The sequence below is a fragment of the Aulonocara sp. 'chitande type north' Nkhata Bay genome, linkage group LG18 (assembly GCF_057382095.1).
Source record: "Aulonocara sp. 'chitande type north' Nkhata Bay isolate Kocher_YH1m ecotype deep benthic linkage group LG18, A_spYH_male_GT1.1, whole genome shotgun sequence".
NCBI lineage: Eukaryota > Metazoa > Chordata > Actinopteri > Cichliformes > Cichlidae > Aulonocara > Aulonocara sp. 'chitande type north' Nkhata Bay.
Genome location: NC_141361.1, coordinates 29,503,243 through 29,527,313, shown reverse-complemented (window position 1 = coordinate 29,527,313; position 24,071 = coordinate 29,503,243). Strand labels below are relative to the sequence as shown.

Below are 24,071 nucleotides of genomic sequence, written 5' to 3'. Positions count from 1 at the left end.
GTAGCCTCCTCTGCACCCTGGTGACATACCCCTACTCCAAGGCCCTGCATGTGTGGGTGGTTGTGGTGGAGCGGGAAGAGGGAGGCAGCTGGAGATGGGGAGGGAAGGAAGGGAGGGGCAAGTGACCCCTCCCTGGGGCCAGCTCCCCCGCTGACCCCAGTAGGCACCCCCATGTGTGTTTCAACAAAAAAACCAAACCTCTGTTATAAGTTCACTGGCCCAACAAAGTCAGGTAAAGCTAAGCTTGCTGAAAGCTGCAGTCATGTTTCTGAATGACAAAAACAAACGTATGGAAAGCGTTGGACATGTGGGACACACATGGTGTAGGACAGCTAGAGAGGAAACGCTTTATGTGACGCTGACATGTTTTAAATTGTGCAGGGACATGATGTAAACTCTAACCCTAAACCTTGTATCTTCAGAGTTACCTAATCAATTTCCCTGCCCCACTCCCCCCACTTTTGCCCTTCCTCCCATCTCAGGATCAGCTGACCTCTCTGAGTGCAGTGAATCTGTTGGGATTAGCCTCCAATCGGCAGTCTGATCGCACACAACTCACGCACTCACAGATGGCTTTAGTCTGCAAACACTAAGAAGCTAACGGGTAAGGAATGACACTTCTGTGGCTTTTTTAGTAATTTCTAATGATACATAGTTGTTAGTTAAAGCATTAAAGTTTTGGGGGAAATACAGAAAAGAAGAGCACATGTAAAGGAAACTGAGCCAGCCATCTGTGTCAGATGATCTCCTGATCCCTCCACTGCAACAGCTTCAGTCTAAGTGCAGTTAATGCTCGTCTACAGTCAGTGTTACAACACCTTTGCTACTATTTTAAAGCAAAGGAACCACCATATATTACACCTGGGTTTATTAGATAATTGCTTTGTTTCATTTGATAATGTTTTAAATATCTGATAGTATATATTATTGTAAAGAAGAAGAAGAAGAAGAAGAAGGGTTTTTTTGGTATTCTATGTCATTTCTAGCACTTTTAGTTGTGCTGATATATTCCCTGACAAAAGTGGATGAGGCCTTTCTGATATTTTTGTACACTTTCAGCATGTTTTCTCAGTAAAACCGCTTACTTTGTGAAGTATCTATTCATAGAGCACAGTAGGCAAAAGCCCAGTAGACAGGATTACTGGTCTGAGTGCACAGTTGGAGTGAAACAAGCATTCCCAGCTTGTCACCATTCCAGCGCTGCCTGTGTGTGGTTCTGTCTTGTGTTAGTCTTTCTTATACATCACACAAACATGTTAGTCTGTACAGTTGTTGATATTTGTACGTTTTGTGTGTTTGCTGCTTAATCAATGTGCTTATTTGTTTTCGTCCTGTTGTATGAAACCAGTGTTTATAGTATCCTTGTCACGATGGCCTCCATGGATGAAGAGCTGACCTGCTCTGTGTGCCGAGACACCTTCAGCCAATCCCAGCCCCTGCCCTGTGGTCACAGCTTCTGTCCTGCCTGTGTCCGGGAGGCCTGGAGCAGCCAGGGTGAAGGAAAAGGTCGCTTCACCTGTCCCCAGTGTCAGGAGGAGCACGGCGAAGTGCTGTGCGACTGCTGCCCTCCCGAGGCAGAGAAAGGACAACCGCCATTGGCAGTTAAGACCTGCCTTAGGTGTGAAGTGTCGCTGTGTGCCGAACATCTCCGGCCTCATCTTGAGAGACCGGTGTTTAGCACCCACCTTTTGGTGGATCCGCTGGGCGATCTGTCCCAGCGAAGGTGCCCGGCGCACACAGAGCTGTTCCGCTACTACTGTGCTGATGAGAGAGTGTACGTGTGTGGCGACTGTCTGCTGGAAGGAGGCCACGCTCAGCACAAAGTGAAAGCACTGAGGCACGTGGAGGATGATCTGAAGGTGTGCTGGATGGATAATCAATTAATGTATGTTTTTATGTTAACGTGTGGTTGCTGTAATACCTACTGGGTGATTTTTGCAGGTCATCCTTCAGACACTGCTTATAAAAGCAGAGGAAAAACTGAAAGATGGAGAGCGAATCCTCAAAGAGCGTGAGAACATCGATTCCACCATGGTAGTGAGTACACATATTTATCTGTGCAAAGGAAATCTAATGACTCATAAAGCTGTTCGTACCAAAATCACAAGTCATGTGGTTTGATTGTGTCTCAATCACTGATCTGCCAGCAATCCAGTATTCTGTCCTCATTGGTTCCAGGATTCTCTGAGGCAGGACGATGCCCAGGTGGAGCAGCTGGGCTCAGACCTGCAGGTCCAGGTCAACAAGCTGGTGGTGGCACTGAGAGACATCACCAAGAAGGAGAGGCAGCAGGTCATGGATCGTGTGCATGAAGACTGCTCCAAAGTGAGGGACCACATGCACCACACCCTAAGAATCCAGCACTATCTGGCCTTACTGCTGTCAGAGACAGACCCTTTCCTGCTCATCTGGGTGAGTGTAGCATTAAGTTTTTCCAGAACTAGGTCATGCAAACGAAACTAAATTATAGCTTAAGACAGGATGCACCAGTTTCCAGTAACGATCCAGTCCAATCTCTGATTGGGAGATTAACTGTTGTACGACTGCAGAATATCATTTTTAGCCAAGGAAATCCACCACTGTAGTCCTGACTGGAATATGCTGCAATACCCTACACATATACACAGTGGCCAGAGAGTGAAGCTTTACAGCAGATCACACATTTAGCATGGCTACATATTAGGGCGATTTGAAAATGCAAAAATGTAGAAATGTAGGAATTTATAGAAAAAAAATCTACCTGAGCACATTCACATTCACACAGACAGCTGCTTTTCATTCTGTTGGTGCATTTTTCTCAGCTGTCCTTGACTTTTCTTTTCGCAGGCCTTTCAGTCAGATGACACAAAGTAAGTCCAGAACAAACCAGTCAGACTGAATTAGGACTCGTCCTGAGCTGTGTTATGTTGACGTGTGTTTGGGTTGTCATGTTAGGGAGTGTTATTACAGTGGAAGCTCGAGAGAAAAGAGAGACAGAGAAACAATGAAAAACACAAAATAATAAAGGCGTTATTTCATTTGTGCTTTTGATTTGTAGGTTATTAGCTGAGCTGAACAGTCCACTTTACATCCCTGATCCCATCAGCGCAGACAGGAAGCACATTCTGGAGGACATCGAGCGCAAGTACCGCGAGTTCATCACTGCTACCCTCCGCTGTCTCAGTGACCTCAAGAGGGAACTCTGTGAGTGGAATGAATGTGTGACACTTACCTGCCCCGCTAATGATTTTAACGGAATAGCTAGACATTTTGGGGAATGAAGCTTGTTAGCTTTCTTGTTGAACCTCAGAACTTAACCCACATGTCAGAGGTGCTCTGTTAGACTGAGATCTGGTGACTGTAGAGGCCATTTGAATTCCAGTGTAATGTTCAAGAAACCAGTTTGAGATGATCTGAGTTCTGAGTGACATGGTACATCATCCTGCTGTAAGCAGACATCATAAATTACATGGCATTTAAATAATGCTCAGTTGGTCTTAAGGTGAGGCTCCAGAGTGCAGTCATTTACATATTCAATTTAGAAGTGAAAGGTCAGCTAGATAGATAGATAGATAGATAGATAGATAGATAGATAGATAGATAGATAGATAGATAGATAGATAGATAGATAGATAGATAGATAGATAGATAGATAGATAGATAGATAGATAGATAGATAGATAGATAGATAGATAGATAGATAGATAGATAGATAGATAGATAGATAGATAGATAGATAGATAGATAGATAGATAGATAGATAGATAGATAGATAGATAGATAGATAGATAGATAGATAGATAGATAGATAGGACCAATGGCACCTTTGGTATGATGGACTGTAAGCAGTCTTCTATGTATGTAACTATGTAACACCTCTGTAGTCAACGACCTGATTTTTCTTGACATTGTTTGGAGTTCATGTTTGATAAAACCTAAAGAATGTGTTTGTGGGTTTTCATTAACACGTAGATGTCATTAGCAAATATTTCTCAGTTGGTTTCTATGGTTCACTGGAGGACACACTTGCCGACACTCAGAGACTGACAGCTTGAGCAAACAAAACAAAAGCTTTAATAAGATGCTGCTGGTAACTTACAAGAGTCTACGCAAATTCAAAAGCAGCAGACATCAAAATCCCAAATAAGGACACAAAATCTAAGCTGGCACTAAAAACAGGAAGACAAACATAGTGATCAACAAAGGCGGGGAACAGAGGAGCACAGACAAATACAAAGGTAGAGACATGAAGCTGAATACACCAGCAATCTGTTTAACAAACTCTGAGTCTAACGCTGACCTCTAATCCCAAGAAGAGAAACTCAGTTTTGAGTCCAGAATAGCAAATCAGAGTCAGTTCAACTCTAAATATGTTTGCCTTGAGCTAAATAAAGAAAGCATCATCAATGGAGTTAAAACCATGATGAACCATCTATGAATGTGTTGAATAAATAGGAGATGATGTTTATGTTAAAAAGCACGAGTTTAATGACCTGAATTATGCATATACATGTTTGTAACGTTTAAGTTTAAATATATTTATTCAGATGTAACGCAGTGGGGACAAAATGAAGGTGACAGCAATTGAGGATGTAGGTGTGGCTCAAAAGCATATATTTATAAATCTCTGTTTTGCATTTTAAAAGTTCTGTTTTGCTCCATAGAAATGGGCGAACAAGTTTAAGTACTACGAGGAAAGTAACTAAAATTTATCTCTCTCCTTGCAGTAACCAGTCCCTTGAGTCTGGACACAAACACAGCTCATCCTCTGTTGAGCATCTCGGATGACCTGCGCTCAGTTACACGAGTTAAAAACCGCCTGCCTTGCGCTGCTCATCCCGAACGTTTCGACCACTGGCCGCAGGTCCTCACCGTCCAGACCTTCTCCTCTGGGACTCACTACTGGGAGCTGGAAGCCGAGGGATTCTGGGATGTGGGCATCTGCTACCGAAGTATTGGACGGAAGGGCAAAGAAGGCAATGCATTTGGGAACAACAAGGTACAAGTGTGCCGCAGAGCCAGAGTGGTTAATCACACTCGTTCCAGTGTTAGATTTTGTGTTTTCTTTGCTAACTAATAGAATGAGCAGGAGCCTCTGTTTGATGCCTGTCCCTGACATCTCTCAGTCTGTTTGGCATCAGTGAAAAAGATTTTTTCCTTCGAACATCTCATCATTCATTCAGTCAGAGTGAAACAGTAAATTTGGCCTTGAAAAAAAGTGAACCTTCTTTCTATTTTCCTCTGGTGCACTAAAGCAGTTCAACAATTGTATTCCAGTTCTATTCTTTCCTAGTCTATTCTTTTGTGTACATTTAATTTTATGTTTAGGTTTTTTACTAAAATCACTGCCCTGATTTAACCGTCAATGATCGAAGCACATTTTGCAGAAGGATGAGAACATTTACAGTGATACCTTCCTTGTCAACCACATGCAATTTAAGATATAGCCAATACTTCCTTGGAACGCTGCAGTGATTTTTGCTCAACTTAAAATATATATCAGTTACTAAAATTATCGCCAGATCAATTTCCCCCACATCAGTAATTGTTTGATAGTAAAGTTTCAGCTGAAATGAAAACATCTTCCTTGATTAAACCCCTTGTAGGTTTCATGGAGCTTGACACAGCAGCACGATAAAAAGCTAGCCGCCTGGCACAACCGCAGGAAGACCCGCCTCACATACCAAATGACTGGGAACCGCGTTGCTGTAGCCGTGGACTACAGCTCAGGCACCATCACCTACTCAGAGGTGGGACCGTCTAACAACCTGATCCACCTCCACACTTTCTCCACCACCTTTACTCAGCCGGTGTGCCTGGGCTTTGGACTCTACAAAGCTGAGCTCAACAGTCGGATCACTATTGTTAAAGTCTGATGTGATGAAGAGGACAGCTAGGAGGATGATGATGATGAACTCTGTGCTGTTTTGGCCATTCCAAAATAAAGTGCTGTTGTTTTTTCCCCGTCTGTGTAACTTACGCAAACCTCTGTTGGAGTCTTTGCCATGAGCTGCTGTTTCTCTGCTTCCTGCTCTAAAACAGAGCTTTAGCTCTTCCTCACCAAAGAGACAAAACTGTGTCTTCTAAAGCTGCGATCAGCTGGCATGTGAAAACATTTCCAGAAGACACCCAAAGGGAATTTGATACTTCCCTAAACACTAGATGGAAAGGCTCATTTTAAAGGGGACCAATTATGTTCATTTCCAGTGTTGGGCAAGTTACTTTGAAAAAGTAATTAATTATAGTTACTAGTTACTTCAAAAAAGTAACTGAGTTAGTAACTGAGTTAAAATATTCTAAAAGTAATTAGTTACTTTAGTTACATTGTTCAGCACCTTGATTCCACAGCAATTAGAAATAAGGATGGCCTTTGTTTATAAAGTAATGTAGTTATAGAAAAGCTGGAAATTTGTTTGGCTGATATTAATATGATAAACTTGAACTTTTTTCTCACTCCAGCCTTTCTTAAACATCTCTGAAGCTCTACCTCTGTTTTGGGATTTCCTGTCTGTATCTAGGAGTGTCTAGACATTAAGTGCATGATCAAAGAAAAGCACAAAAGCAGCATCTTTATGGATCAAACGGTGCTGCGGATCGAGGAATCCAGCTCTATTTACCACATGCATAAAGACCTGGGAATAAATCTCGCTGTCTTGAAGATGGCGAAGGATCTTTTGATTCTTGTGAGGAGATCAATGTTTTGTTTGGGAATTACAGGGGGGGAAGGGGAGAAAACTGCCACTCACTTGCTAACTTTGCTCTTTGAAGCTGCTCACACTTATTTATCTTTTATATTACTGTAAACGTGAGTGGGCGGATGCAGCATAAAGGGTGAGAACGAAGCAGATGGAAAGGAGGGAGAGAGAGAGAGAGAAGGGAAAGAACAGGGAGATAGACAGAGAGATCAGAGCAGTCTCTATCTTGGTTGTGATCAGCCATGCTGTGAATTAATGTGACAGAGGAGCGGGACAACAAGGATATTTCAGTCCTTCAGATATGGAATACACGATCCTTTGCATGGGAACAGGTGATCCTCTGTTTATTACTTTTATTATTCTCACAATCTCATAATTTTGTAGTCAGATCATGTTTAGTCACTGTTGATGAATAACACAATGAATTGTGTAATTCCTTGAATGAGGAAGCATGATGCATTTGTCTCTGAATAACTTTGTTGAAGCTTAGAAGGAAATGTTTTCACCCTGTTGCTGATTTTGCACAGATAAATGGATGATATTTAAAAAATGCTACACTTTGAAATGGCATTGGAGGCGTGGGGGAGGGGGGCTTTGCATTTTACTCATTTCAGTGAGCTGAACCAACAGAAAGTCTTTCGAACCTGCAGAGAAGATGAATGTGTGTACGTGCGGCTACAGCGTGTGTGAGTGTGCGCAACAAGAGGCACAAGTGGGAGAAACAGCGAGCGTGTGTGGCAGACAGATGGTCACTCAGTGGAGTTGTTCCCCATCTCTCTCTCTCTGATTCCCTTCTGGGTCCTACATCCTCCCCCTTGTCACCTCTCCAAAGTCTTACCTCATCTTTTTTTTCCCCTCTCTTCCACACCTTTTCCGTCCTCGTCTTCATCCGTTAAGCCCGGACTTGGATCTTCACTCACCGTGCCGCCCCTTATCTTTTCTCTGTCTCTCCCTCTCTTCCCCTCCTCAGCTACATCTCTGCTTATTTTTTGCTGACGACATCAACTTGAAAATATCAAGTGATTTTTTTCTGAGTGTCATTCTGGACCCTGTTGACACAGCACAAAGGACACTGAAGAGATTTGGGGATTTGTCTGGGGGTCAAAAAGGGGGAAACTCGAAAGAAAAGACTGACAGATATGACCAGCAAACCAATCTGAGTCAAAACTGCCTGGAAAACATAGACTAAATTAAAAAAACAAACAGGTTTTCTTTCTCTTTCTGTTCTGATATAGAGTGTTTCTTTAGCCGTAGCATGTTTATTTATTTTGCAGATTGCCCAGAGTGACTATTGTCCTTAGAAATTAGAGATATTTGACTTAAAAAAAAAATAAAATCTCAGGTTCAGTCATGCACCTCGGGTCAGTCCACCCTGACATCCTGCTCCTCCTGGGCATGCTCCTGTTGTGGGGACCTTTGGGATCCAGGGGCCAGAATGACACAGAGCCCATCATCCTTGAGGGGAAATGTTTGGTAGTGTGTGACTCCACGCCTTCGTCCGAGCCCGCCGGAAACGCCCTGGGCATGTCGGTGCGCTCTGGCTCGGGTCGGGTGGCCTTCTCTGCCAGCCGCCAGACCAACCACGAGCCGACAGACATGAGCAACCGCACCATGATCATCTACTTTGATAATGTGAGTTATCAGATATCTATGTTTATTATGCCCATTTGTAGCATACTGTGGCAAATTGTGACAGGTTTATTTTTTACAGTACAGAATGGGCAAACACACAAAAGGCTCTGTGCTATCATTTTGTAGTCAGGTGTCTTCTCCCATTGGGTGTGATAATGAGCTGATTGCTAAACTTTTGAACTTGTAGTGAAGCCACATAATGAAAACATGGTTGGATTATGCTGCACAAGCTGCATGTCCATGGACATTTTAGAGGGAGGGAGGGATGTATGAAAATAGGTCTCAGTAGTTTGGAAGTAAGCAATCTGAACAGACGAAAAGAATGACCCATGTCGTGACTTTATCATCCCCCGTCTTTTTCCTGCTGTCTGTTCAGATTTTGGTTAACGTGGGCACTCATTTTGACCAAGAAAGTAGTGTGTTCCTGGCACCAAGGAGGGGGGTGTACAGCTTCAACTTCCATGTGGTGAAGGCCTACAATAGACAAACTATTCAGGTACGCCCACTCAACTCTGAGACTCATAGCTGTGGTTCCAGTGGATCACTCTCTTAATCTCGCTGGTTCCCATCTCTTAGGTTAGCCTGATGGTGAACGGCTGGCCAATGATTTCGGCATTCGCCGGGGACCAGGACGTGACCAGAGAAGCCGCCACCAATGCCGGCCTGGTGATTATGGAGAAGGGCGACAAGGCCTACCTCAGACTGGAGAGAGGCAACCTGATGGGAGGCTGGAAGTACTCCACATTCTCAGGCTTCCTGGTTTTCCCCTTGTGAGAAAGATAGAGGGTTGAAGCGCCGCAAAGTGAGAATGATTGAGAGAAAAAAGGGGAAGAGGTGGTGGGAGAAAAGAAAGGCTTCAATCTGTAACCTTATATAGTGCATGAAAAGATGGCTTTTATGCAAAAATGAGATGATTGTTCAAATGGACCAAAAAGAAAATGAGAGTAGATGGCAAACATAATTTCTCTGAGGAATTCATTTGCTCTGTTTTGTTTGGTTTTTTTTTTTATGTCTAAATGCTTGTTATAGGAGATACTTTGTGGCAAAATTCTAAAGTAGCCATTTAAAACATGGGCTTCTGTGCTAGAGTACCTAAAAGCTTCTGTTCTTAAGTGTTTCAACACTGCTGTGCTCCACATGCCATCCTGTCTATGTTTAAAAAATCTCTTTATTCTAGTGTGCTGTATGACTGCTGTTCCTCTATATGCCTGTTAGTATAATATAACAAATGTTTATTTACAAAGAAATTTCTATCAAAGACCAAATAAAATAGTCTAAATCTGGCTCAGTATTTCACTTTGAGTATGCGAGCGAGATTGATTTCAGACAATATCTGATGAATCACCAAGACCGCGACTGTTTAATCTGCTTATACAAGGCAGTATTTCTCATCCCTTCCATTGTACCCTACCTAGTGCCATGGCAGCTGTTTGTAAATATAGATCCCACCAGCAGAGCTGGCATTGGCATGGACCGAAGGGACCAGCGTGGGACCCGGTATGAAGTGTGGTGTACGGTGGATGCTCCTTACAGGGCCGCAGACAGATGGAGGCTCTGTCGAACAGGCAGGTTCATCTCTGCAGGGCTGCCGTGGATAAAGTGTGGGGTGCTGTCACATGTAGTCACTTACGCTTCCGTGGTTCATGCCCACCATCTTCCTCTCTCTCTCTCTCTCTCTCTCTCTCTGACTTCCTTTGTCATTTTCATCCTTCTGTTACCAGAATTATACATTTATGAAATTAGGATGATGAGTAAAAAATTCATAAAAATGGAAAAAGCCTAGATATGAATTCACGCTGTCATATTAATGCTCCCAAGGAAGAATATCTTATTAAATTAACCTCAAGTCCTAGGCAGGAAATGATGGCCTTTCTAAATAAATCTCAGAAAACACAATGAAATCTTGCAGTGTTCGCACAAATGTTAAAATGTTTTTCTTTTTTATACTTTACACCTAAGTGCCACTGTACTGATTGGTTCACTCTTCAGCCACGTAGAGTGAGTAACCTCCGTTTTGCCCCGAGCCCCACAAGGACCTGTAAATACAACAAACTTCAAAGCCATTGGCAGTTTATTTACTTCAAGATTTGCTCCACTCAAATACAATTGTATCTGACAGGGTGTGGCATTCCTGTGATCTGACCTCAGAGGGCCCTATGTAGAAATCTAAGTATGAGATTATTTAAGATTAGTTTACACTTATATGGTCTAATTAATTTGTGATTAAGGAAACTGACCAAAAGAAAAAAGAAAACGAAAAAATGAATCTGGGGCAATAAGAGCCCTTTTCTGTCCCAGTGCCCTGAAAACTGCATACATAACAGACTGAAAGCTAGTAATTATATTTTAATATTAGGCCACTAGAGGGCACCAAAGCCTAATTAAAAAACAATCGCATATGAAAGCGCCAGACCATTACATTAATACCCAGAGGAAGCTAATATTAATGTTCCAGGTGTACCAGTAACCTTGGGAAATATATAATACGCCCTCGTCGTCTGGTTATATACATCTAGAAACTAATAGACCGATATGACAACAGGTCTTCATTCATTTAATGATGTAGGCTGATTTCTGGGCTATGGCCAGTGTAATAAACCGCTGAAAAAATTGATGGTGTGCCATTCAGAAACAGGTCTTTTGGCCGTGCAGTCCATGAACACTTCAGTTTATTAAAACAATATCTATTTTTTTCCAGCCAGCTCTAAAACTGCTGCGCTTCCTATTTCGAGCATCTACAACAGCGAGACAGCAATGTTGAAGATCACCGAGCCAAACGATCCCAACTAGGCCGCATTTAGTGTTACTTCAACCAAACTATGACTCTCATCCCGCCCGGTAGCGGCAGTACGTCTGATGGACAGCTAGTCGAGCCAATGAAATTGCCGTATGCTGCCGGCTTGGGAGGAGGCTAACCAATGATCGTTTCACGGCACCAGAGGGGCAAGCTTTCTGAGCTTTCTCTGGCAAGAATGTTAGTTCCTGCTCTCTCCTGGCCGTTTCCTGTAATCGTACAGTGTTGTGAGACTCAGAAAGCCATGTGTGTCGACGCAAAGGTAAATTTAGCACCCTGAAATTATTACTGTGAGAGTTGGGGCAGTAGATATGATGGTTATTTTCACGTATTTTTGCCGAAAATAGACGCAGGCCAGCCGAAACGGCAATGCGGCCTAACCTGTGTCTGAACGTTGACGGGCAATGGTTATTGTGGCACGTTGCTTTGGTTTGGTCCGGTTTGTTGACGATATCGAAGGAGTCCGGTGGACTGAATGGTTGATAGTAAATGACTGGAAAGCGAACTGACGGCGAAGAGGACACAGTTCATCGTGTTTTTGAGTCTAAATGTGTTTACGGTGCCACACACGCCTTTGTAACAGGCACATTTTTGTAGCGGTAGAAGCTAATGCTAGCCGACGGTTTTGAGAGAAAGACTGCAATACGACCTGAGAGGAAAGCATCCCGTCTTTCCAGCATCACTCACCTAATCGTATGACTTCACTGCTCGTTATTCTCATTCACTAAATGTTATCCGCGTACTTTCTCTTTATATGTTAACACTTAAGCCGACGAGCACTGTTTTTGTGTGTTTTCAAAGCTTTTAATTTCACTTTGAAAGCGTTTCTGGACGGTGTGGCCACAAGTTGGAGGATGAATTCAAAAACTATACTTTTAATGTTTCGTCTCTAGTTTACAAGCTGCTACATCCTTCTAGCATTATTTTATTTTTTATGCGGCCCATTAACTGTATTAACCGGATAATTTCCACCACAGCCACTAAGATAAATAAAAGCGTGTTTACATAAAGTGATCCTTGTTTTAGTAAATTTCATGTCCTTTTAACCCTTAAGACATTTCCACTGATTATGATCTTCATAGCCACCAGAAAACCATAATCAAAACTACAATGATTACCTTTCTCTGCTTCTCCCTTCCTTAACTTAAGCACTCTTGTACTAACCATTAGAGCTGTCACGTCACAGTTTGATGTACAGGTCTGAGCGACGTTATGCTGTGATAGTGCAGCATTTCTTTGAACAAAGTCAGTAAGAAAATTGTGTCTAACTGTTGTTTCCTTTCCCTTCACAGCTGATTATCTAAAAATTGAGAAGAACTGGACAACAACTATTTAGCTTCCATCTCGGAGTCTTTTTAACATTGTGCCCATCTCCCTGTGTGGAGTGGGCAAGATGGCAGATCCCATTATGGACCTCTTTGAGGACACACCCCTGTTTAACTTGGATGCCCTACAGGACGACTCCTTTTCTCAGGGTTCCTCGGACCCGGTTGAGGAAGCGTTCAAGCTTGCTCTGGGCCAGGTGGATCCAACACCAGAGTCTGAGCCTGCTCCTGAGCTCGCGTCTAACACGAGCCTCTGTATTCCTGTAGAAGCTCCAGCCGTTCCGGATCCAGCCCCTGTTCAAGTCCCCACACAGCAGCCAGTGCAAGTGGCAACTCCTCAGACCATTTCCATAGCTGTAGCGCCTCATGTGACCCCTGCCCCTACTGATACTGTGAATCAGATACAGGCCCAGACCACCATACCAATTGCCAGCAATGCCAGTGGGGCCACCAGTAGCACTGTCCTGTTGAGCTCGCCTCTGACTGTTTCTAGCTCTCCAGCTACAACCACCGCCACCACCCAGCAGCTCACACAGATAACCCACCAGCTTACTCCCCAGCAGTTAGCTGCCATTACACAACAGGCTGGTGGCAAAATCGTCATTCTCAAAGGTCCCCAGGGTCAAGCACAGGTGCTACAGACTTTATCAGGAGCCACGGGTCAGACTGGTGGAAAGGTCATCCGTGTAGTGTCTGGCACACCACTCAAACCTGGCATGTCCATCCTGCAGGGCGGAACAGTATTGAATCAGGCAGGCCCAGGACAAACACAAGTGAAGGTGGGTGGTGCAGGAGTGCAGAGGCTGCTGCAGTCTCCTAATGGACCAGTGAAACAGGTGTTGCTCACGTCCATGCCCCAGCAGGTGCAGCAGACACAAGGCCAGTCAGTTCAAGTGCAGATTCCAGCAACAGCACAGATAACTCAAACCCAGGCTGCCCAGATCCAGGTTCAGGCACAGGGCCAAGTGCAGCTCCAAAACCAAGCTGCTCAGATCCAGGTCCAGGCACAGGGCCAAGTGCAGCTCCAGCCAGCTATGCAGGCCCAGACGCAGGTAAGCAGACCACAAAGTGTCAGCAGGTGACATTTGTTATACCATCAGGATAACTGCTGATTTCATGTTTTTTAATTAGTTCAGTTATAAATGTCCTTCTGCATTTCTCATTCTAGGGTGGAGAAGCAAAACGCATCACCTTGGTTCTTCAGCAGCCATCCCAGGCTGGCTCTGCAACTCAAGCAGGTCAAGCTCTTGCAGCCCAACAGCAGGTCACCCAAGTCCAGCAGGTTCAGACAGCACAAGGAGGCCAACCTCAGCAGACCCAGGCCCCAACTAAACTGGTTCTGGGGCAGCTCCCCGGGGGGAAACTGGTGCTCCAGGGGAGCCAGCTAGCAGCCCTGACCCAGGCACGAGCAGCAGGCCAGGCTGGAGGGCAGCCCAAAGTTCTCACAATTCAGCTACAGGTGCAACAACAGCCCAATCAGCAAGGTGGTGTAAAGGTGAGAAACGAGTGCTGTAGGAGTTGGAGGTCTCGGCTTGTTTAACAGTGTTAATAAGTTACATTGAGTTTTGATGGCATGTTTTTGTCAAAATCATTCAAATTGCTCTTAATTTCTGTTGTTTCAAGTAAGTGGGGCCTTGAAAGTCTTGTTGTTGTTGTTCCCTTGTCAATCATCTTGAATACCGGTCTGCTTTTAATTTCCACCATTCGCAAGTACTATAGTTCTGAAATCTGTGAAAGTTTGCTCCTCCTCAAAGGTGTCACTGTGTAACTAATATTTTAGTTCAACATGTGTACCAGAGTACACAGTGCTTCAGATGTACAAATGTAATATGAGGTGACATGGCAAAACACCTTGGCTTTGACAACGTCTTTTAGCCAGGACAGATCAGACCAGCTTAATCACCATCTTGGCTCCACTGACCGGTATCAGTTAGTATTCAGAGGTAGTTTCTCTGATCAGCTGAAGAGCATTGATTGTTTTGAAACGCACTTTGTGGTATGTGATGTGGAGGGACTGGCAAGCTTGGAGATAAAGGACGGTGCATTTTAAATATATTGACATTCTCTCCGTGTCTTTGTTACGTGATATTTAATGGCTTCAGGTTGAAAAACCAGCAAATTTAGGTCTTTTAATAGGAATGTTAAGTTTATTATTACTCCAAATAATCAGATTAGACACATGTGTGTCTAATCAATGTGTTCGTCTTTCTGTCAAGTTAATAACAATTTTACATGGTAATTGTGGGGTTTTTATGTTTGGTTTTTTTAAAACCAGTTTAAAGCAACATGACAACAAAATTTTGAAATACCTTTGCTGTGTGTGTGTGTGGGGGGGGGGCAGTGTGAACGATAACTACAGTAGCAACCCAACAGGCAAACCATGAAACAGGAAGGACTCATGCTAGTTTATTTCAAGCATTTGAACTTTCACAATAAAACAGTGCAAACTGTCTACTAGTAAACTGATAACATAAAGACATTGTTTATTCATTTTTATTTTTCAGGCGTGTGTGCGTGTATTTATGATGTAGCCCACTCAAAGTCAGTATGGGTGGGAACACCACCTAGTTTAAAGCAAATTTTGGAGTCAGAAGGAAGTCTCATCCATGTGCTACAGGCTGCTTTTACAAGTCGTATGCCATCCAGTTTTAAAAACTTGTTAATACAACTTCTTCTCGGAAACTTGCATTTAAAAAAAAAAAAACAATTTTCTTGTTAATTTTTAGGAAGTCCCTCAGACAAGGCTTGTTATGGGTTTTTTTTTTGTTTTTTGTTTTTTTTTTATCAATCTGATCAATCTGTAACTTGATGTGTCTCTTTCATGTGTGCAGTACCAGCTGGTTTCAGGAGCTGGGAATACCGGCAGCCCTCAGGTGTTGCAAATATCCCAAGGCCAAGGAGGGCAGCGAGTGGCAGTACCACTCAAAATGCTTCTGCAGCCACAGGTAGACCTCTAATCTGCAGATTTTATTTATTCTCTACATTAGAGTGGGGCTTTTAATGTGAACTGAGAGAAATTACAGGGAAGAATGTATTGTAATTTTGTAAAAATGTTATGTATTTTTAACCTTCTCTTTAACTCAGACAAGCGCAGCCTCGTCGGCTGGCGGCACCGTCTCTGTTGTGAAGGTCATCAACACTTCAGCAGCAGGACCGTCTTCTACAACTACCACTCCATCCCAGGCCATCCGCATTACCAAGGCGCCCGGAGAGCCTGCCTCTGTGCGGCGAGTGGAGATTCTCTGCAAGCAAGAGAAAGCTAACCGTATAGTGGCTGAGGCTATAGCTCGGGCCAAAGCTCGTGGTGAGAAGAACCTACCCAGAGTCCTTAACCAGGATGAGCTTCCAGCTACGCAGTCTTCCCCAGAAATGGGGGGTACCGTGACGGTGGTGTCTAGTGCTAAGAAGAAAACCAGCGGTGGAGGAAGTAAGAAGAAAAGCCCTGTATCTGGAGGAACGGCACCCAAAACCGCAGGAGGGCCTGACAAAAAGGGAAAAGTCAAGGCACCAGGAGGAACAACTATAGTGGCAGGAGGCACAGTAATACCCAGTGCTGCGAACAAGAGCAAAAGCAAAGCTAAGGCGAAGTAAGCAAATGAAGATGTCTCATTTAAATGCACAGCTTATTTCTGTACATTTAGAAATGCAGCTTTGAAGAAAACCATATTTAACCCCCCCCCCCCCCCCCCCACTCTACAGTACTATCACTCTAGTTGGAGCAAAGAAAAGAAAGAGAAACGCGTCCTCAGACCACTCTGACGGGGAGTTGAGTCCTGCGTCACCTGCTGCGCTGGAGGATGACATGATTACGGTACAAGCACATGCATGCTCATAAAATCATACAAGTAGTGTTGAGCCATCCTTTCTTTTCTTTTTTTGCCCCACTGTGAACACTTCATAATCGTACTGTTTGTTGGTAGCAATTGTTGACAGTACATTGCCCTGATTTGATGTCTTTGTGATAATAATTGCGACATAAAATAAACAAAAGATTAAGAGTATGTGGAGTACTTCCACAGTAAAGACTTGTCCTAATAAAACCACCTGGTAGTTGCAGATGAGTAGCCTCCCTTCCTGTCTCAGGTGGTTGACACACATCCAGTTATGTGCTGGGACGTCCCAGTTATGAACCGATTTGGAAAAAGGGGGCATATAAGTCAAGATACCACAGAAATATAATGAATTCTAAATAAAAACTGTCTAATAACACTCAGCTCCCGCTGCACAGAATACACACGTTTAAATTGCGCCCCTCTCTCCTCAGAAGAGACGCTCCAATCGTGTGGTGAAGAGAAAGAAGTACACTGAGGATCTAGATATCAAGATAACGGATGATGAGGACGAGCAGGAAGACGTAGATGTTACTACAACCGCGGCAGCTGTGGCTTCCATCAGCAGTGGGGCACCAGTGCAGCTCAAACAGGAAGTGGAGCTGGATGGTGATGGATTGCCCAGTATGCAGTTCTTTGTGGTGAGTGTGGAACAATATCATTTCTTCTTATTGTCACGATGAGACGGATGCTGGTTGTGTGTATTTGGGGTTGTTTGTTTTTATTCACATTTATGTGTGGCTATTTGTGATGTTTGTAGTGTGAGTTTTTGACACGTGTTTATTTTACAGGAAAACCCAAGTGAAGAAGATGCTGCCATTGTAGACAAAATTCTCTCCATGAGATTAACCAAGAAGGAAGTACGTTCACTTAATTAATTATAATTACTAAATTACTTAATATAGTTTAAGTTGTTGCGGGCGTAATGGCTTCAAATTTGCTCTTTTGTTTTTAAGGTGTTTCCAGGCCAGTATACAAATATAGAAGAATTCTTTGTGAAATACAAAAACTAGTAAGTTGCAGTGTCTCTCTGAGCATCTTTGACTCTGGCACGTGACACCTTTTTTTTTTTTTTTTTTTTTTTTTTTTTTAATTGTTTGAGGGGATGGGTGAGTGAGTAAAAATGAGTACAACTGCACACTCTTGTTTTCAGTTCATACTTGCACTGCGAGTGGGCCACTTTGGAGCAGCTGGAGAAAGACAAGAGGATCCATCAAAAGATTAAGAGGTTCAAGACCAAGCAAGCTCAGATGAGGCACTTGTTCCAGGAGGTGAGCGGGAAGCACACGCTGAAACCTGTCAGCTTGGGTGTATCTCAGTTAGATGCACTTATCCTTATGCTGTCTGTGGCTAATGCTATTGTTTTCTTTAGGACGAGGAGCCTTTTAATCCAGACTACGTGGAGGTGGACAGGATCCTGGATGTGTCCCACAGTGTGGACAAGGACAACGGCGAGGTGAGAGATGAGGCATTAACCTTTGGCTATGTGGCCTAATTTTGGACATGGTTCTTTTGACCTCCCTTTGCAAAATTGCAAATTGCTTGTGTTAATTCCCATTCTCTCTCGTCCTGTCAGCCTGTTATCTACTACTTGGTGAAGTGGTGCTCTCTGCCATATGAAGATGCTACTTGGGAGCTGAAGGAGGATGTGGACGAAGGCAAGGTTGAAGAATTCAGCAAGATCCAAAACAGACAACCTCGCCTTAAGAGAGCGGTGAGCAGTCATGTAAAAGATATAGTAATGTATCTGTGTGTATTTATGTTGTGACGTCTGATAGTACAACCCTGTATTCTTTTCAACACAACATTACAGTGATGACCAAAGCCACTGATGTGAAATTGTCAGGCCATAAGTCCAGAAATACTATTGGTGACTGTAAATTTGGAAGAGCACGTGATTGTGAAGACGCTGGCTTGGATGAAGATGTGTATCCAGCATCCGTGTTTTAGAATCCCAAACTACAGTTAAATTAAACAATGGTGGGAGGAAGCTGTAACTTTAAGTTTGTCCCTGTGTTTCTCTGTTAAATGTTTAACGTAAACCGTTTAGAGAGACACTTTGTGTGTAACAGAAACAAACTGACACAACCCCCAGTGCACAAATCAAACATGTTCAGTGCAGGTTACCATTCACTGTGAACCAAACTTTAGAAAATCCCCAGTTGTTCCAACAGGACTAATCTGCTCTGCATCAAGATGCAGAAATGCTTCTTTGAGTTTCTTTCTTTCTTTCTTTCTTTTTTTTTTACTTTTGTCTCCTTCCTTCCTTCAAAACTTGGCTTAATGGAAAAAATGAGAACTTACGTAAGGGAACAACGATGTTTCTTGTGAGTTTTTCATCTATTTTTTCTCTTCTATTTAGGCACGGCCTCCTGCTAGTTCTTGGAAAAAGTTGGAGGAGACCAGAGAGTACAAGAATGGTAACACACTCAGAGAGTACCAGCTGGAAGGAGTCAACTGGCTGCTCTTTAACTGGTACAACAGGTATTTATCCCACACACTCTCTTGCTTAACACCATGGTCAGAAACATATTTTAACCTTCAAACTAGTTTCAGACAGTGTGAACATACCACCGCACTTTGCACTCAAATGATGTTTCTTTATTTTAGGCAGAACTGTATCCTGGCAGATGAGATGGGTCTGGGGAAGACCATCCAGTCTATTGCACTCCTATCTGAGGTTTATGCTGCTGGTGTCCAGGGCCCCTTTCTGGTCATTGCTCCCCTCTCCACCATCACCAACTGGGAGCGGGAGTTCTCTACGTGGACCAACATGAATGCCATCGTCTATCACGGCAGCCTGGCCAGCCGACAGATGATACAGCAGTATGAGATGTACTGCAAAGATGAGAAGGTAAAGTTATTGGTTATGATCGCCAGCGATTTGTTTTGTGTGTTTTTTGTAATGTGTTCATCACATGTATAATGAAAATCATGATTTTGTGTGCAGGAGCATTTAATCCCGGGTGCGTACAAGTTCGATGCTCTCATCACAACCTTTGAGATGGTGCTATCTGACTGCCCCGAGTTGAGGGAGATCGCCTGGCGTTGCGTCATCATTGACGAGGCTCACCGTCTCAAAAATCGTAATTGCAAGCTTTTGGATAGCTTAAAGATGCTGGACCTGGTGAGTGGACCACAGCTAATGTTGCTGAATAACAGGAATACTGACATAATGGTGTCCAGCACAGTTTTAATTGAATTAAAATTGTTTTCATTTACACAGAAGTGCACCCCAAATGGTTTTAAAAAACTTTCAGACTTCAGCTAATCCGTTTTTTTTTTTGGGATCTTGTTCCTTCTGCATCGTCCCTGATTTATCACCACACGGTTTTACACTCGCCCTTCTTTTTTCTTCCATCTCACAATTTGTGTCTTGTGGTTCTTTCAGGAACACAAAGTGTTGTTGACTGGCACTCCCCTCCAGAACACTGTGGAGGAGCTCTTTAGTCTGCTTCATTTCCTGGAGCCTGCCCAGTTCCCCTCTGAAACTGAATTTCTCAGAGACTTTGGAGACTTGAAAACAGAGGAACAGGTGCGACATGCCTAAATATTGGCGTTAGCATCGATAACCTTATTCTGTTTGTCGTCGTTACATATACGCATCGGCTCCCTTGCCCGCTATTGAGCTGATTATTTGTTTTGGTCCTTTAGGTTCAGAAGCTACAAGCAATCTTGAAACCCATGATGCTTCGAAGGCTCAAGGAGGATGTAGAGAAGAACTTGGCACCCAAACAGGAGACCATCATCGAGGTTAGATGGAATAAAATCTTAATGCAAGACCTTTTCTTTTCACCAAAAAAAAGAAAGAAAAAAAAACCAAGGATCTCAATTGATGATTGCCATAACATCACTGGTGAGCTTAAAGGGAGAAAAAACATAACGTGCAATTGTTTCCTCTCAGGTTGAGCTGACAGATATCCAGAAGAAGTACTACCGGGCCATTCTGGAGAGAAACTTCAGTTTCCTCAGTTTAGGAGCAAGCAGTAACAGCAATGTCCCCAACCTGCTCAACACTATGATGGAGCTCCGCAAGTGCTGCAACCACCCCTACCTCATCAATGGTATTACATGACTCTTAACGAGTTTTTTTTTTTTTTTTTTTTCCCCCTCTAGTGGAGACAGCTTATTTATCAGAGTTCACCCTCTGGCTTTGGTAAACAACATTAGGTCGAAGTTTTTTTTTAGCTCTTTGTACCTTTGGTACACTCAGGCTCACAGACCTAAACTGTGCCATGTAGTTCATATAATCATTTGATATTTGGCAGATGTTATTAACATGTGATGTTTCTAAAATACAGCGGCAGCACTGCAGGTTTTGCCAGCAGGTATCATATTTATTTAAAACCAATATGTTCTCGTTGTTATGTTCAGGTGCGGAGGAGAAGATCGTAGCAGAGTTGCGGGAGGTGTATGACCCCCTGGCCCCTGACTTCCATTTGCAGGCTCTGATTCGGTCGGCTGGAAAGCTGGTGCTACTGGACAAGCTGCTGCCTCGCCTCAAGGCTGGTGGCCACAAAGTGCTCATCTTCTCCCAGATGGTGCGCTGCTTAGACATTCTGGAGGACTACCTCATCAACAAGAGGTATGATGACCGCAGTGTATATGTTGCAGTTTTTCTAAAATGATAAATAAATGTCAAATGATGCTAAGTCAGCGATCATTAAAAATCTTTTTGAAATATTTGTTAGTGCTTGCAGAATGCTGTGTGGTAGGTTAATGTAACTTGCTTTTACAGATACCTTTATGAGCGAATTGATGGTAGAGTGCGTGGGAACTTGCGACAGGCTGCCATCGATCGTTTCAGCAAACCTGACTCAGACCGCTTTGTCTTCCTGCTGTGTACCCGTGCTGGTGGCTTGGGTATTAACCTAACTGCTGCTGACACTTGTGTTATATTTGACTCTGACTGGAACCCTCAAAATGACCTGCAGGTACAAGACATAAAGTGGCATGAATATAACCAAAAGATCAAACAATCTTAAAATATTTGGTTCAAACTTTGTACTTTCTCCTCATTTTGTGCAAGTTCTGCTCTCTTGACCCCTTTGTTTGTGTTGTTTTTTTAATTTGTTTTTTAAATGGCTATTTTAGGCCCAAGCCCGATGTCATCGTATTGGCCAGTCAAAGGCTGTCAAGGTCTACCGACTCATCACTAGAAATTCCTATGAGCGGGAGATGCTTGATAAAGCAAGTCTGAAGCTAGGCCTAGACCGTGCAGTCCTGCAAAGCATGAGTGGCAACAAAGACAGCAACGTCAATGGGGTAAGAAAAGTCACAGACTCAGACTGCCGTGCCACATTATTGATCAGTTGTAGTATATTTTTGTTTGTTTCAAAACTAGCCTTTTGAAATCCAGTCTGGGTAATTTGTAAATTTGATGCCTTTCGACAGATCCAGCAGTTCTCCAAGAAGGAGATAGAAGATCTGCTTAGGAAGGGGGCTTATGCTGCCATCATGGATGAGAACGACGAGGGTAGTCGGTTCTGTGAGGAAGATATTGACCAGATCCTTCAGCGAAGAGCCACTACCATCACCATTGAGAGCGAGGGAAAAGGTTCCACTTTCTCCAAAGCCAGCTTTGTGGCCTCTGAGAACCGTACTGACATCGCCCTCGATGACCCTGAGTTCTGGCAGAAGTGGGCCAAGAAAGCAGACATAGACATGGACACAATCAATAGGAAGGTAAAGCTATGCTGTTTTATTTTTTTGGTAAAGAAATTCATATGAGAATTGTAGAGCTAAATGGTGTCAACTTGTATTAGATTTATTTAAAAGCACCTATCCTCTCATACACCAAGTTTGAGTTGTTTATTGTGTTCATCTTAATATAACGTGTTTCTCTTCACAGAACACTCTTGTGATCGACACTCCAAGAGTTCGTAAGCAGACCCGTCAGTTCTCCAGTCTACGAGGTGAAGGTGGAGACCTGTCCGATCTAGACAGTGATGAAGAGTACCCACCGTCCAATTCCAGACACTCGCGTGCTTCTCGGCGGTCTGACCGCCACAGCGGAGGTGGTTACGGCCGCACTGACTGTTTCCGGGTGGAGAAACACCTTCTCGTCTATGGGTGCGAAGAGTGCATTTCCTGTATAAATATATATTTTTTTCTTTTTAATGGGGTTTTGTCCTTTATTTTCACTCTTTTACCTGTGTTCGTCTTTTTTAGTTGGGGTCGCTGGAGGGACATCTTATCCCATGCCAGGTGTAAGCGGCGTCTGAGCGAGCGTGATGTGGAGACGATCTGTCGCGTTATTCTGGTCTTCTGTCTGCTTCACTATCGTGGAGACGAGAACATCAAGAGTTTCATCTGGGAGCTCATCACGCCGCCAGAGAATGGGCGTGAACCACAAACGCTACTCAACCACTCGGGTATGGAGCTGCACTTAGCATTCCCATTTATCCCTCATACAGTTAGGTGCATATATATTTGACCACTGACACAGGTTTTGTTTTTGTTTTTTACCCATTTATTGAAACATATTCCAGTTATAGTATATAATAGACATAATGTGTAGACTCAACTTTCATTTGAGGATATCCACAAGGGTTTAGGAGTTTAGCTCCTTAACATGCGCCCTCTTTTTAAAGGGACAAAAAGTCATTGGACAATTGACTCAAAGACTATTTCATGAGCAGGTTTGGGCAACTCCTTCATTAAATGATTATCAATAAAAGGCCTGGAGTTGATTTGAGGCGTGGCGCTTGCATTTGGAAGATTTTGCTGTGAACAGACAACATGAAGTCAAAGAAGCTCTCCGTGCAGGAGAAATGAACTATCCTAAAGCTGCTGGGGAAAAAAAAACATCAGAGACGTTGATACAATATTACAAATGGAAGATTCTACAGTTTAGTACATCCTGAGAGAGAAAGAAGGCGCTGGTGTAGCTGAATGAATTCTGAGGTGTTCAAAGACTTACTGTCCGCTCAAATCCAGCTAAATGCTGTCAAATTAATTGTGTGGTACTTTATAATATAAGTGGGCAATTACCCAAAACATACAGCCAAAGTAACCCAGGAGTTTATTTAAGCAAAGAAGTGGAATATTCTCGAATGTACAAGTCACTCACCTGGCCTCAACCCAATTGAACATGCATTTCACTTGCTGAAGACTAAACTTGAGACAGAAAGCAAACAAACAGCAACTGAAAGCTGCTTCAGTAAAGGCCTGGTGGAGTATTAAAAAAGAGGAAACCCAGCATCTGGTCATGTCCATGAGTTCAGGACTTCAGGCTGTCATTGCCAACAAAGCGTTTCAACCAATTATTAGAAATGAACATTTTATTTGCAATTATTTAATTTGCCCATTACTTTTTACTGAAATGAAGGGATTGTGTTATTAAAAAAATGCTTTAGCTCCTCACATTTTTATGCAATCTTTTTGTTCACTGAATTAAAGCTAAACTACAACTCAGAAGCACTTCACCTGAATCTGAGTCGTTTCATCATTGTTGTAATGAACAGAACCAAATTTAGAACAAAGTTCTCTGTATAAAATATTTATGGACCTAACTGTGGTTCCTAGCTTGTTAAAGAGCAAATCTGTTAATCTGTGTAAAAGCTGAATAGCAGTATTTATTCTTTTTTTGTGTGTCTAGGCCTTTCTATTCCTGTCCCTAGAGGCAGAAAGGGCAAGAGGGTAAAAGCCCAGAGTACATTTGATGTACAGAAGGTGGAGTGGATCCGCAAGTACAACCCTGATACCCTGCTGCTTGACGACAGCTACCGCAAGCACCTCAAGCATCAGTGCAACAAGTTAGTGAACCAGTCAGCTGTGTGTATGTATATTTGTATAGATTATTCACCATGGATAT

General features: G+C 43.1%; 3 protein-coding genes and 1 long non-coding RNA gene across 10 annotated transcripts in view; 3 read left to right on the top strand and 1 right to left on the bottom strand.

Annotated features, from left to right (window-relative positions):
- Window positions 1-531: 531 nt before the first annotated feature.
- On the top strand, window positions 532-5,958 carry trim110 (tripartite motif containing 110). Of its 2 annotated transcripts, none has more exons than XM_086272324.1 (8): window positions 532-604; window positions 1,349-1,859; window positions 1,942-2,034; window positions 2,179-2,412; window positions 2,827-2,849; window positions 3,038-3,183; window positions 4,707-4,978; window positions 5,586-5,958. In XM_086272324.1, exons 2-8 carry the CDS (start codon window positions 1,371-1,373, stop codon window positions 5,853-5,855), a joined length of 1,527 nt encoding a protein of 508 aa, XP_086128450.1. In that variant the 5' UTR covers window positions 532-604; window positions 1,349-1,370; the 3' UTR covers window positions 5,856-5,958. The 2 variants fall into 2 exon arrangements, with proteins under 2 accessions (XP_086128450.1, XP_086128449.1); XM_086272323.1 differs by having other exon boundaries at window positions 1,942-2,037.
- Window positions 5,959-6,793: 835 nt separating this feature from the next.
- On the top strand, window positions 6,794-9,589 carry cbln12 (cerebellin 12). The gene is made up of 4 exons (XM_086272325.1): window positions 6,794-7,006; window positions 7,645-8,306; window positions 8,683-8,802; window positions 8,883-9,589. Exons 2-4 carry the CDS (start codon window positions 8,025-8,027, stop codon window positions 9,078-9,080), a joined length of 600 nt encoding a protein of 199 aa, XP_086128451.1. The 5' UTR covers window positions 6,794-7,006; window positions 7,645-8,024; the 3' UTR covers window positions 9,081-9,589.
- Window positions 9,590-11,222: 1,633 nt separating this feature from the next.
- chd8 (chromodomain helicase DNA binding protein 8) overlaps window positions 11,223-24,071 on the top strand; it is an 18,466-nt gene continuing 5,617 nt past the window's right edge. The window contains exons 1-25 of one of the 2 annotated variants that reach the window (XM_086273437.1): window positions 11,223-11,362; window positions 12,393-13,477; window positions 13,594-13,920; window positions 15,257-15,370; window positions 15,510-16,012; window positions 16,125-16,236; window positions 16,693-16,896; window positions 17,047-17,115; window positions 17,212-17,267; window positions 17,409-17,526; window positions 17,628-17,711; window positions 17,832-17,969; window positions 18,618-18,739; window positions 18,866-19,109; window positions 19,206-19,382; window positions 19,647-19,790; window positions 19,910-20,008; window positions 20,160-20,319; window positions 20,630-20,840; window positions 20,994-21,189; window positions 21,350-21,520; window positions 21,650-21,940; window positions 22,107-22,327; window positions 22,427-22,629; window positions 23,856-24,012. In XM_086273437.1, coding sequence (XP_086129563.1) covers window positions 12,494-13,477; window positions 13,594-13,920; window positions 15,257-15,370; window positions 15,510-16,012; window positions 16,125-16,236; window positions 16,693-16,896; window positions 17,047-17,115; window positions 17,212-17,267; window positions 17,409-17,526; window positions 17,628-17,711; window positions 17,832-17,969; window positions 18,618-18,739; window positions 18,866-19,109; window positions 19,206-19,382; window positions 19,647-19,790; window positions 19,910-20,008; window positions 20,160-20,319; window positions 20,630-20,840; window positions 20,994-21,189; window positions 21,350-21,520; window positions 21,650-21,940; window positions 22,107-22,327; window positions 22,427-22,629; window positions 23,856-24,012 — 5,105 coding nt within the window. In that variant the 5' untranslated portion in view covers window positions 11,223-11,362; window positions 12,393-12,493. Of the gene's footprint in view, window positions 11,363-12,392; window positions 13,478-13,593; window positions 13,921-15,256; window positions 15,371-15,509; window positions 16,013-16,124; window positions 16,237-16,689; window positions 16,897-17,046; window positions 17,116-17,211; window positions 17,268-17,408; window positions 17,527-17,627; window positions 17,712-17,831; window positions 17,970-18,617; window positions 18,740-18,865; window positions 19,110-19,205; window positions 19,383-19,646; window positions 19,791-19,909; window positions 20,009-20,159; window positions 20,320-20,629; window positions 20,841-20,993; window positions 21,190-21,349; window positions 21,521-21,649; window positions 21,941-22,106; window positions 22,328-22,426; window positions 22,630-23,855; window positions 24,013-24,071 lie in introns of both variants that reach the window. The other variant, XM_086273436.1, reaches the window with a different exon arrangement.
- LOC147308947 (uncharacterized) overlaps window positions 20,404-24,071 on the bottom strand; it is a 12,531-nt gene continuing 8,863 nt past the window's right edge. For 2 of the 5 annotated variants that reach the window (XR_015126243.1, XR_015126242.1), the window contains exons 2-6: window positions 22,408-22,534; window positions 22,219-22,321; window positions 21,601-21,885; window positions 20,998-21,183; window positions 20,404-20,874 (exon numbers count right to left, since the gene is read on the bottom strand). This is a non-coding gene — a long non-coding RNA (uncharacterized LOC147308947). Of the gene's footprint in view, window positions 20,875-20,997; window positions 21,184-21,600; window positions 21,886-22,218; window positions 22,346-22,407; window positions 22,535-24,071 lie in introns of all 5 variants that reach the window. The other 3 variants (XR_015126245.1, XR_015126246.1, XR_015126244.1) reach the window with 3 other exon arrangements.